Genomic DNA, 12,826 nt, shown 5'->3' on the forward strand with positions numbered 1-12,826 from the left:
CAAAAAGTAAGAACAAAGGTCTAGAATGCAAAGGGAAAAAAGAAGGGCAGACACTCGCGTGAGAAATATGAGTAGCAAAGGCTCCTATTTATACTAATCACGTGAAGGAATAGGGTTTTCGGAGAGACTTTGGAAGTGAATCTCGGAAAGATATGAAAAAGATACGAAAAATACGCAGAAAAGGACCTGGGAAGAGGCGCAGCAGTCACTGCGTCTCTTGGAAGAGGCGCAGCACCTGCTGCGTCGGTTCCCAGGTGGTTTCCTCCTGCGGAAGAAAGATTTCCGTGTTTAAGTTATGGAATAACGGGATAATTTGGTTTTCCTTAATATTTTGTATTAATATTACGGGAAATTGTTTACCAAAGATTAAAGACTGTGAAATATTTATAAAATATGGAATAGAAATATCCGGAACATTCCAGAACATTCTGACTCGGGATTTAACTGTTATCAGAAAATGAAGACGGTTTTAGGCCCGGACTCCAAATGTACTCTAATTCTTATCACAAACGACCGTATCGGCGCGTAGATGACAACTAAGAGGTAGACATCAGTGTTTGAGCAATCACTTGACGATAAACTTACGAACTGTCACAAATCGTTTCGCGTACCAAACATGCGGCCCAATCATCACCGGGTGGTTTGCGAGGGGTGCAGAAATGAGGTATCTACACATATACTCCAAAATCATGAGGAACAGAATAAATAAGTAATTGGTTCAAAATAAATGTTATCTTTCTACATAAGAATAAAAATTATTGTTAGCCCTACAATAAGAAAAAAGAAAAGCAAATTAATTTGATCAAAAAGGAAAACATATCACAAGTATCCAACTATATCGTATTTGTCTTGGATGTAGCGAATATAAATAAAGTTTTAGACACAAACTGAATTTTAAATCTTGCCACCATGGGTGTTATATAATGGTAAAATAATATCAGAATTATTTGAGAAAGTTATAGAATAGACGAGTGTATGACATTTAAATGGAACGAAACTATCTTAAGATCTCCCAAAGTTGAAGCGGTTATGGTTTTGAAATTTTTTACTTGCGACAAGTAGGGGTATGTAATTTTTCTATTAAATACGGGTATGAGAAGACTTATATTCGTCATGTCTTATCCCCTATTTGGTATCCTTATTTTTAGGCATCGCTTTTGTTTTTATTATGCGAGATATGGTCGGGTATTTTAGTTGGTGTGGACTTTGGGAGTAAGATTCATTATCTTTTAGGAATTTCACACTAAATGTATTTCATCCTCTTCGCAATGATCTTCCGTATTGCCTTCTACACAATTGTTAATGCGGAAGTTTGATCATGATTTTCGACATATTAATGGTCAAAGTTATAAAAGTTTGACCTCTAAGAAGCAAGGTGGAAGAGTTTAAGAAGGGGAGAGAGTATACATGAGGAATTTTTTTAATATAACTCATAATAGTATGCTCGACCAAGTGTGGTATACCGGTTACGTTTTAGAGGAGCATTAACTCCGTAAGAGGATTATCTAACGGAGAATGTCTTATTATCAATCGCCCTGAAAAATTCATAGTAGAAGGGAAGATACTTACGGGTTCCAGAGTTGGCAAAAGGTACCCGAGGATAGTAATAACTTCCTCAGATACAAAGATTATTTTCGTTCTTAAATAGAGGCAATATACGTTGAGGCCATTCTACGTAGACGTGACAAACAGATCAGGTCATGTCGGGTTCAGGTGTCACATATAAACGGGTCACTAACTCTTAAATCCAAATCCGACCCAATTAAATCTCGTGTCGTGTTCGTGTTGATCAAGTTACATTAATAGGTCATCAAATCTCAACCCTAACCCGTTAATTTCGTGTCGTCTTTTCGTGTCATGTCATATTTGGAAAATGTAAGTATATTTATGTGAGGATCAAGAAAACTTGGGATTAATTTAGTAAATAGGTTATTTATGTCGGGTTCGCGTGTAGAGTGCTAAACCCAAACCTAGCCAATTAAATCTCGTGTCGTGTTCTTGTCGACCAACTTACATAAATGGATCGTTAAATGTCAATCCAAACCCGTTAATTTCGTATCGGATTCTTGTCGTGTTTTCGTATCGTGTCATTGTTTGCCGGCTCTAATGCTGTGCCATAACAATAAACAAGAGTTAAGAACAGTCACTAAATCATGTTGAAATTTACCTACCGAAACCAATTTTTATTAATGGTCAGCTTTATGTAGTTTCAAGAACGTCATCCGAGAGATTAAGGTTCTACATCGATGATAGAGACCAAATGTATCAAGGCCACAAGGACATTGTTAACAAAGAAGTTTTCATAATTTACCAAATTAAGATGTATTATTATATATTTTGCATGGATTTTTCAAGGATAAGTAGTCGAAGACTATTTCGGTAAAAAATAGATGGCGCTAAGAAAATAAGAACGGTAACTCTATAGTCCAACTATATCTTTGAATGTTAGTATATAACTGATATAGTTAAATACCAAATGCCGCAACGCTTTCGTTGCGTTTTTTGTTATAGGAACTGATGATTAATCTGTCCTCATCTAAATCAACCCCCGAATTTTTGTTTGCTTCCATATTTTAGCATAGTTTTACTTTTTGTTAAATTTAATAGTTTTCTATTACCAGACCATGGTAACGTAAAATAACGTTTTCAACGGTGCCATAAAATATATACTACTAACTGACATTATTATACTAACTTGGTAACCCAACTATTTTAAAAAATAAGATAAACTACTAACTGATGTTGTCACAGATAATACTACTAGGTGCCCGTGCATTCTATGTAATATAATCGGAGATATTGCGAGATGTCTATAAGGAGCAAATACTCTTAATTGTAAATAGTCAAGGTAAAATTATGCTGTAAGAGATCTAACATTTTCTCTCAACGCAAGTAAAATTATGCTGTAAGAGATCTAACATTTGCTGTAGAGCCAATAATTTTGAAAGAGGAGAAATTATTAGTAACTTTTTTTTGTAGAGCCAATAATTTTGCATGCTGATATATTTTCAGTGCCTAAACACCACCTTTTCATTTGGATCCTATTTAGCTCTTCCTAAGTAACAAAAAAAGCACAGTGATTTGATTTAAGTCAAGGTAAATTATTGGTAGCTTGCTTCGCAATTTCGTTACTGTTACTTTCATTGACGTCCCTTGCTTTGCCTATCCAGAAGAAGAATGTTCAATAATAGAAGTACAAAAGAGTCAATTATGGTTGGCTGAAATATATAACCAGTAAACAAAGACGGGACAGTTATTTAGATAGTACCCTTGAATTAATTAACAGTATATAAGTAGTCTGTGTGGCTAAGTTCTGTACTCTATTATCTGATCGAAAAAATTCAAAAAATGGTGTCGTGGTTCTTATTAATGCTTCAGCTGTTGCTAGTGCTAAGAATCGCAGTTGGTTTCAGTATTTCGAAGCCTAACTGTGTTGATCATTGCGGTGATGTTAAGATTCCATATCCGTTTGGCATTGGTACCGATTGTTACTACAACCGATCTTACGAGATTACTTGCAATGCGTCGTTTGGTTCCTCAAAACCATTCTTACGGCAGATCAATCTTGAGGTGTTAAATATCAGCGGGCCGGGAGCTGTGAACGATGTTTTTAGATTCGACCTTATAGTCAAAGTAAGCCTGCCACGTAAAAATATCTGTGAAAGTAGTGGCGTTAAGAAAATCATTAGCTACGACTTGAAAGGTACTTCATATCTATTCTCGGCCTTTTACAATAAGTTAATGATGGAGGGTTGTGAAAGCAGAGCTGTAATGAAGAGTCAGAATGGGACAATCTTGGCTTCGTGTGCTTCAATTTGTGCCAGTGATGATTTCAACATGATTGATACGAATGGCAATGGCGATGGACGCTGCACAGCCTCAATTGGGTTAGATATTGATTTTGATTATTTTGAGATAGAAGTTGTTTTCAAACAACAAACGAATTCCAACTCTTGCAATGCTTCAGTAGCCTTGATTGACAATGACTTTGTGAGTAATTTAACCGGGTCATTATCCAATTTGGCAAACTTCCGGACGGCATTACAATGGAAGTCTAAATTTCCGCCTCAAGTGTGTGACGGTGGTCGCATGGAATCCGGGATTTGCTCGTGTCCGCAATTTTATGAAGGAAACCCCTATCTTCCCAATGGATGCCAAGGTAAATATTCTCTAAATCCCATTTACTTTTGAACCGTCTTTTTCATTTGAGCCAAAAAACTAGGCTTATTCTTTGGAGTAACGGTGTTAATGAGACGAGACAGTTTGTGAACATCTCGGTTAAAACTCGGTCAAAGCTCATGCTCGTACGAGCTTGGGCTCGGCTCGAGAGCTTAACGAGTCAAGCCGAGCAAACGTTGACTTGACTCGAAAAGTTCGCGTGCGGCTTGAACTTGTGTCATTAGATAAGATATTGCTCATATGTTCATAAAAATATTCTATCATGACTATATATTTGTATTACACAGATTTGTCAAATATTTCTACATATAACCCTTGAGCCTTCTTATTGAAAATATCGGAATAAAAAAAAAATCAAAATGTACATTAACAATTGTATATAGGCTCAATTTGAGCTCGAGTTTGGCTCGAGTTCGCATTAAAGCTCGAAAACTTGATAATTAGCACATTTTTTTCAGGTTCGGGTAAGTTTGAGATCGGCTCGAGCTCGAGTTTTGGTTTTTGAGCACAAGCTGAGCAAGGCCAAGCTCGATCGAGCTCGGCTCGGCTCGTCTCGTTAACACCCCTACTTTGGAGTCACACCCAAATGATTTATTTGACAAGTTGTCCTTAATAGTAGGAAAATTTAAAAAAGTAACTATTTTTTGGGTGAATAAAAAAATAATAACTGTAATTCTTTTTCACATGGCTAAACCATTTTAGTCGATTTTCCATCGTCTTGTCCTCTATTGATGCCACTTTCATCTTCTCCCTACTCACCTCATGTCTTAGTCGACCTTCCCTTATGTGGTTGCACATCCAACTCAATATAAGCATCTTCATCACACTCATTTTTTGAACTTGACAATATTTCACGGCCCAACATAATTAAATTTATGTATTGATTCCTAATACATCTCAAAATGAACCAAACACTTGTATCAACAATCAAGTTTCAATCCCATATACCATTCTACCACTCCCCATATCATTCTACCATTCTAAACTCAGACTCCGTACCACGGAGTGAACCAAACACCCGCTTAATTTCTTGAAGTAACAATGCATGGGCGGTTCTAGGATTTTGATAATTGGGGTTCGATTGTACATGCAAACTTTCCGCTAAAACCGCTACTCCGAATTTTACTGTTGATTATAAAATATTGATTGTATTTTCTTAAAATACTTTATCATTGTGCTTTATATTTAGAGAAACTCACTGTAAAATGTTGGAAGTAATTAACAAACACCCAAAAATTATTGGCCGACTTGGAAAAAAAAAGAGAATATTATAGTCAAATATGGAAAAGAATACCTTAGGTAAGATTATTGATAGTATAGTGACAAAACTTTGATAAGTCTTGCGATAAGACTCACTCATATTACCAATAATCTACCATAATCTTAACAAAGTCTTAAATTGAGTCTTGGAAATTCAAACCTCAACTTAAGACTTTGGGTGAATTTTGACCCCACTTTGAAGGGAAATTACTCAATTGAGTGGATTATGTGTCATTTTTTTTTGTAAAAAAAAAAGAAATAATAAAAATTAGTGGAAAGTTGATGTAACAAAGTCTTAAAAATTGAAAGAGTCTTACTGATAATCTTACCATAAGATTGAGGCTTTGAACCCTAGACCTAGATACAGTAACAACCCTACCCTGTTACCACTTACTTGCCACTACTCCACTATCATCTAATCACAAATTCTCATTTGTGATGGCCATATTTGTCGCAAACTTGTGACGGATCAAGTATTACCCACTTGGGTAGGAAAATACAAACCATTTGGAATTCCCTATGCTTTGTCTTAGCTATTTAAGTGGGAGAACTTGACCCAATAGAAACTTACGACGGATATATACCCGTCATAAGAGAGACTTACTGTAATCTAATAATCATGATCACTTTTCATTATGCAGCTCTTCATTTGAATGGATATGTTCATTTATGACGTATTGTATACCTATACATGCATGTTGGATTTTGGTAGCGGAATACAGTGGATACGATATTCCAATCATGGATGATTATTTATATTTTGAATGTGTTTGTATTACATGGTTTTTGGGGGAGGCGATGGTGGTGATATGACCTTCATATCTCCATGTTGGAGCTAGAAACTACACACATTACAAATGAACCTATACCCATATTTATAGTAGTGTATGAGAACATTCTAGAGGCAATTACAAAGTTGTTAATTCTCCATTTCTCTAGATTATTCTAGTGATTATGCAACTATCTTAATCTTTCAAGAATTTTCTAGATTACTATTTTTAACACTCCCTCTTAATCTGAAAATTCCTATATATCATGAGCTTCGAACATGTTTGCAATTAGACATTCGATTGTCTTGAATTCTTTGTTTTCGAACTTTTGTTATATGCACCATGGCCTTTTTTTATGATGTCTCTAGCTGCTCCCCCTTAAGCTAGAGTTTTCCGAACTTGGACCATCATTGTTGCATTGCCTTCTCTTTTGAAAAAAACGTCATATACTCCTAGCTTATTTTTATATGCTCCTCCCTTCTTTGCTTCCATTTGTTTGCTTGATACAGTTTTTCTTGAACTTGATATTGCTGGAGTGTGCGATCTTTTTTTCCCGAATTTCTTGTAGGGTCGACGCCCTTTCTTGCTTGTGTTTGTCGGGTCTATGCCCTTTGTTTTCGGTGTCTCATTGTATCGTCCCATGATTCTTTTGGGTTGACATTTTTTTTTGTCACCATATTTGATTTCGGGTTAGCCTCATGTGCTACCCTCCCTGCTGTAATCTCGGGTTAGCCTCGTGTGCTACCCTTAGCTTTTTTGCTATCCGAATTTCGTGGTAACCTTTTTTTTTTTTGGTTACCCTTGTCGGGTCAGTTTTCAGTTTTCTTTTTTTTTTACTACCCGGATTTCGGGTTAGCATTTTTGTTTTTGCTACCCTATTGCTTTGAATGAAATGTTCCAGCTCATGTCCGTCAACAATTTTACTCGGACGTTTTTGCCCCTTTTTTTGTGGGAAGAGTAATTTTTTTAAAAAATAAGTGTAGGAAGCAAATAAGTTTTTTTTCTTTTTTTCTGAATTTTTTTTGATGGAACGGGGGAGGTAGGATCGTAATATCATCGCCCAGATTTGACAACCATGGGCTCTGATACCATGTTGGAATTTTGGGAGCGGAATGTAGTGGATACAATATTGCAATCATAATGATTATTTATATTTTGAATGTGTGTTTGTATTACATGGTTTTTGGGGGAGGCGATGGTGGTATGACCTTCATGGCTCCATGTTGGAGCTAGAGGCTATACACATTACAAATGAACCTACACCCATATTTATAGTAGTGTATGGGAACATTCTAAAAGCAACTACAAAGTTGTTAATTTTCCATTTCTCTAGATTATTCTAGTGATTATGCAACTATCTTTGATGGGGCATATTCTGCACCCGCTGACCGAGTCAACATATTGAGCAAGGTCAAAGATATCCACAGCAAGTCAACACCTTGGATGACCTTAGCCGACACGACTGTCGGCTGTCACTGGGTCTCGGCCAGGCAACTAGCCAGCCGGGACACATATCCGCGTACTCATATCCAAGACCCCTCGGCCGGCCTGCCATGGGTCCATCGGCCGAGGGTAGAACGGTCTTTCCACCTGCTAGCCACTTGGCCACTTGGCCACTACGTGACAAAAGGTGAAAGTCTATAAATACTCCTCAACCCTCATTGAGGAAAGGATCCAAAATTTAACCTAAACACCTCATAATCTGGTAATATCTTCCTTATCTCTCTACAATATATACTTCGCCAAGTAACGCATAACTTATCTCTTTAAGTTCACTGACTTGAGCGTCGGAGTGAGTACGCTCGGCCAAAGCCGAGCCCTCAGTTTGTTCATCGTTTCAGGAGAGGCCAAAGGAGGATTCAATCAAAGACGTCTTTCTACAAGCCACGAGTGGTAACAAATATCTGCTTCGGAATTACACCCGGAACAATTGGCGCCGTCTGTGGGAAAGATACTAGAAGCTAGTCACACATTCCCAAAAAAAAAAAAAACACAAAAACAAAACCCACCCAACAAGCTAAGAAGATGTCGAAACAACCAGAAAGGGCGCTTGTGGAAAATGAATTCTACCAAGATGACACTTTCCACAACTCTGAAATCGGGCAGTCCCCCACCGGCCGTATCACTGATACGACGAACGGGATGCCAAAGGAACAAGATACACCGCTGCCCGCCGACCAGGTCACTATCATGGGACATGTGGTTGATGCAGCTAAACTGAAGCTGCTACTGGACCTAATAGGTGGCACGCCGACTCACACTGTCACTCCGACAAGAGCGGCGGCACCCGCACAGGAGACCAGGGCCCAAAATGTGACTCCAAGAGACTTGAACGGAGCATTGGAGGAAGCTGGCCCTGTCAAGACGCCGGCGGAGCCCAGAGTGCTAGTGGTAGACCTGAGTCCTTCCCGCACTCGCGGGAGGACAGCGTCGCCGCAGCACCGACGAGGCCTGCCCCAGAGGAGTGAAAGAAGTCCGACTCGCCAGAGTCGGAGAAGGAGTCCGACTCACCAGAGTCGGAGAAGAAGCCCTTCCCGCCACGGGGAGAGGAGCCGGACTAGGGATGCGAGGAGCCGATCGCCGCGTGTCGTTCGACACGTGGTCAGACAGCCCCTCAGCGCCTACGTCCTAGAAGTCCCGGTGCCGACTAAACTAAAGTTGCCACCCATATCATACAAAGGAGAAAGCGACCCAACCGACCATGCCGAGGCTTTCGAGTCTTACATGTCGGTATGGGAGCAGCCTGATGAGGTTTGGTGCCGTGTCTTCCCAACGACCCTGCATGGGATGGCACAAAGCTGGTACAAGGGGCTACCCAATGGGTCGATATACTGTTATGGCGACCTAAGGGACATATTTTTGGCCCAGTATTCTTGCAATAAGAGGAGGGCCGTCGAGACATCGGATCTTCTGACTATCAAACAGGAGGGAGGCGAGTCTCTCCGAAGTTATGTGAAGAGGTTCGACGCCAAGGTTCAGCAGATTCGTGAGTGAGCAATGAACGGCGGCCAGACCGATGAAAGGCCTCCCAAGAGGGGACTTAAAAACGAGCTCATCAAGTGCGGAGGCCTGAGCCTAGACTCCGCCAGGAAGCTGGCCGACCAAGCCATAAAGGTGGAGGACTACCACAAAACCTGGGTAGGCCCCAGCGAGGCCGGGCACTCAGAGAGTAAGAGCCGCCGGGAGGACAACCCGGATGAAAGACGCCGTGACAATAATAGGTGACGGTCTGACAAATCCGCCAGGAGACAGAACTCGGCGGGCGCCGGGGGGAGTTCGGGACCGTACTACCAAAAACGGTACAATGGTCACACCCCCCTGGTCGTATCTGCTGCAGAAGTGGGAAAGGCCTCCCAGGCCGAGGGGGGACGGTGACACGAGCCAGTACTGTGAGTACCACGGCCACACCGGTCACTTAACTGACAACTGCCGGCATCTGAAGAATGCCATTGAAGAGCTGATCCGGAAGGGGAGCCTCAGCAAATATGTTGCCGGAGGCCAAAAGACTGATACCGGCGGCTCAAATAAGAAATCCGTCTTTGAACGGATAGGAGTAATCCATGTTGTCATCGGAGGCAACGAGAACGGTGGGTCCGCTCATGGGCACAAACGGCACCTGAACGAGCTGTATCAGGCCATCAACTTTGTGCCCAAAACAGCTATCCCCGCTTCCAACATCCCCGATATGACTATTGGAAAGAAGGACTACGAGGGAGTCATCGCCCCGCACAGCGACCCACTTGTAGTCCACTTGGACATAGCCAACCACCTGGTCAAGAGGTGCCTGATTGACACAGGCGCCTACACGAACATCATGTTCAGAGAGTGCTTTCTCAACCTCGGTTTGAAGGTCGAGGACTTGAGCCCCTGCACCAATCCGTTGTACAGTTTTTCCGGGGCCGGCCTGGTACCCCTGGGGTCAATCAGACTGTCGGTGATGTTCGGCGAGGGGAATGCGGCTAAGAATGTCCTAGCTGAGTTCGTGGTCATTGACGGCTCGTCCGCCTACAACGTTCTCATAGGCCGAGTCACTCTGAGCGAGACCGATGCAGTAATGTCCATCCGGGCCCTGACACTGATGTATGTCTCGGACCGGGGGGAAGCGCACAAGCTCGTCTCAAAGGACGAGAAGGACGAGGTGGTCAACGTCCAGATATCTGCCAGAGGGTGCAACATGCAATCCCTCAAAGTGGCAAAGAAGTCAGAGAAGGGGAAGAGCCCATCCTTACAACAGGAGGGCGACCTCATGGATGCAACTGTCGGCATGGTCGAAGGAGCCGAGACCGAAGAAGTGGAAATCGACCCAGGGCGCACCGTAACTGTCGGTGTCAACCTGGAGCCAAAATTCAGGGCCGCTCTCCTAGACCTGCTGAGGAAGAACAAAGACGTCTTCGCTTACTCAGCAGCCGAGATGCCAGGCGTGAGCCGGGAGGTAATTGTTCACAAGCTGAACGTGCTCTCCACCGCTCGCCCTGTCAAGCAGAAGATGAGGAACTCCTCAGCCGAGAAGGATGAGGCCATCAAAGCCGAGGTAGATAAATTACTAGCGGCGGGCTTTATCATGCCTTGTACTTATCCTGAGTGGTTAGCTAATGTTGTAATGGTGAGGAAGTCATCGGGGGCGTGGAGGATGTGTGTAGATTTTACCAATCTTAATAAAGCGTGCCCCAAAGACTGCTATCCCTTGCCTCGAATAGATAGTTTAATCGACGCCACGGCAGGCACACTATCTTGAGCCTTTGGACGCCTTCTCGGGGTATCATCGGTATTCATGACCGAGGAAGACATGCCTAAATGCGCATTTATCACCGCTAACGGCACATACATGTACAAAATGATGCCGTTCGGTTTTGAAGAACATTTGGCGCAACTTACACAAGGCTGGTGGATAAAGTGTTCCAAAATAAAAAAGGGCGAAACATTGAGGCTTACGTCGACGATGCTATTGTAAAAAGCAAGTCGACAAATGAGCACTTAGCCGATTTACACGAGACATTTTGTTCACTAAGGAAATACAAGATGAAACTTAACCCAATGAAATGCAACTTCGGTGTCCGGGCAGGTAAGTTCCTCGGCGTACTTGTCACCGCCAGGGGAATTGATGCCAATCCAGAGAAAGTCCAAGCAATCCTGGACCTGCCGGAGCCGCGGAATCGAAAAGAGGTTATGATGCTGACCGGGAGGATGGCGGCTCTAGCCCGTTTCATCTCTCGGTCAGCCGACAAGAGCACCCCATTCTTCAAAGTGTTAAAGGGGAATAAAGACTTCTGCTGGGGGGAGGAACAGAGCACAGCTTTCAGGCAACTGAAAGCTCATCTTCAAACTCTCCCAACCCCGTCAAGGCCGATCTTTGGGGAGACGCTATATCTATACATAGCGATTACCTCGGCCACGGTCGATCTTTGTGATCGTCGAGAGAAGAAGACAAACAAAGCAACACCCAATCTACTTTGTCGCAATACATTGTTGCCCGCCGAAAGAAATTACCCGCCGATTGAGAAAGCGGCCTTTTCTTTGTCGTCGTTTGCCGCAAGGAAACTGAAACCTTACTTCGACGCACATCCCGTGACGGTCTTAACCGACCAACCATTGGAGAAAGCATTAGAAAAATTTGAGCAATCTGGCAGGCTCATCAAATGGGCGGTAGAGCTATCCGGCTTCGGCATTCAATACAAGCCGAGGCCCTCGATAAAGAGACAGGCACTGGCAGACTTCCTGGCCGAGTGCACATATCAAGAAGAACCAAACCCCGGAGTATGGGAAGTATTCACCGACGGGTCCTCCACGACGAACAGCGCAGGCGCCGGCGTCCTTATCATCAACCCAAACGGGGACGAGTTTGAGTACGCCTTGAAATTTACCTTCTCGGCCTCAAACAACGAATCCAAATACGAGGCGGTGATAACTGGAGTCGAGCTAGCTAGAGCTGCCGGAGCAGAACACATTGTGTTGAAGACAGACTCACTGTTGGTTACTAACCAAATCAGAGGAGAATATGAGGCTCGGGAAGACGGGATGGTAAGATACCTGGAAAGGGTAAAAGCTGACACAGCGAAATTGAAATCTTTCCAAATCCAATGCGTTCCCAGATCTGAGAACAACCGAGCCGACGCTCTCTCAAAACATGCCAGTTCAACCATCAAGAATGTCCGCCGAACCGTGCTAGTGGATATCAGAAATGCTAAAAGCATCACTGACACACTCTGCATGATAGGCGACATAGAGGCCGAGACGACGTGGATGACTCCGATAATGAAGTATAAACTGACAAATGAGTTACCGGAGGATCGCAACCTCTCGCAGAAGATAAAGAGGATCGCGGCAAGGTACTTGGTATTTGAAGGAGAATTATACAGGAGGTCCGTGATAAGACCACTATTGAAATGTGTCGGCCCAGCCGACGCGGAGCTAATACTGACAGAAATTCACGAAGGAATCTGTGGTCATCACATGGGGGCAAGAACACTAGCCCACAAAGCTCTCCGAGCCGGCTACTTCTGGCCCACCATGCTTGAGGATTCCAGAGCCAAAACCAAAAAGTGCAACAACTGTCAAATGCATGCTCCGGTGATACATGCACCTTCCCGAGACCTGCAACCGGTGCTTAATCCCCTTCC

The 12,826-nt window shown here is 42.7% G+C and overlaps 1 protein-coding gene across 1 annotated transcript in view; it reads left to right on the forward strand.

The window, feature by feature from the left end:
- Positions 1-3,080: 3,080 nt before the first annotated feature.
- The window catches only part of LOC141647169 (wall-associated receptor kinase-like 9), a 29,628-nt gene continuing 19,882 nt past the window's right edge, over positions 3,081-12,826 (forward strand). The window contains exon 1 of the mRNA XM_074455259.1: positions 3,081-4,159. Coding sequence (XP_074311360.1) covers positions 3,349-4,159 — 811 coding nt within the window. The 5' untranslated portion in view covers positions 3,081-3,348. The remainder of the gene's footprint in view (positions 4,160-12,826) is intronic.

Source organism: Silene latifolia, chromosome 3 (assembly GCF_048544455.1).
Source record: "Silene latifolia isolate original U9 population chromosome 3, ASM4854445v1, whole genome shotgun sequence".
Classification (NCBI taxonomy): domain Eukaryota; kingdom Viridiplantae; phylum Streptophyta; class Magnoliopsida; order Caryophyllales; family Caryophyllaceae; genus Silene; species Silene latifolia.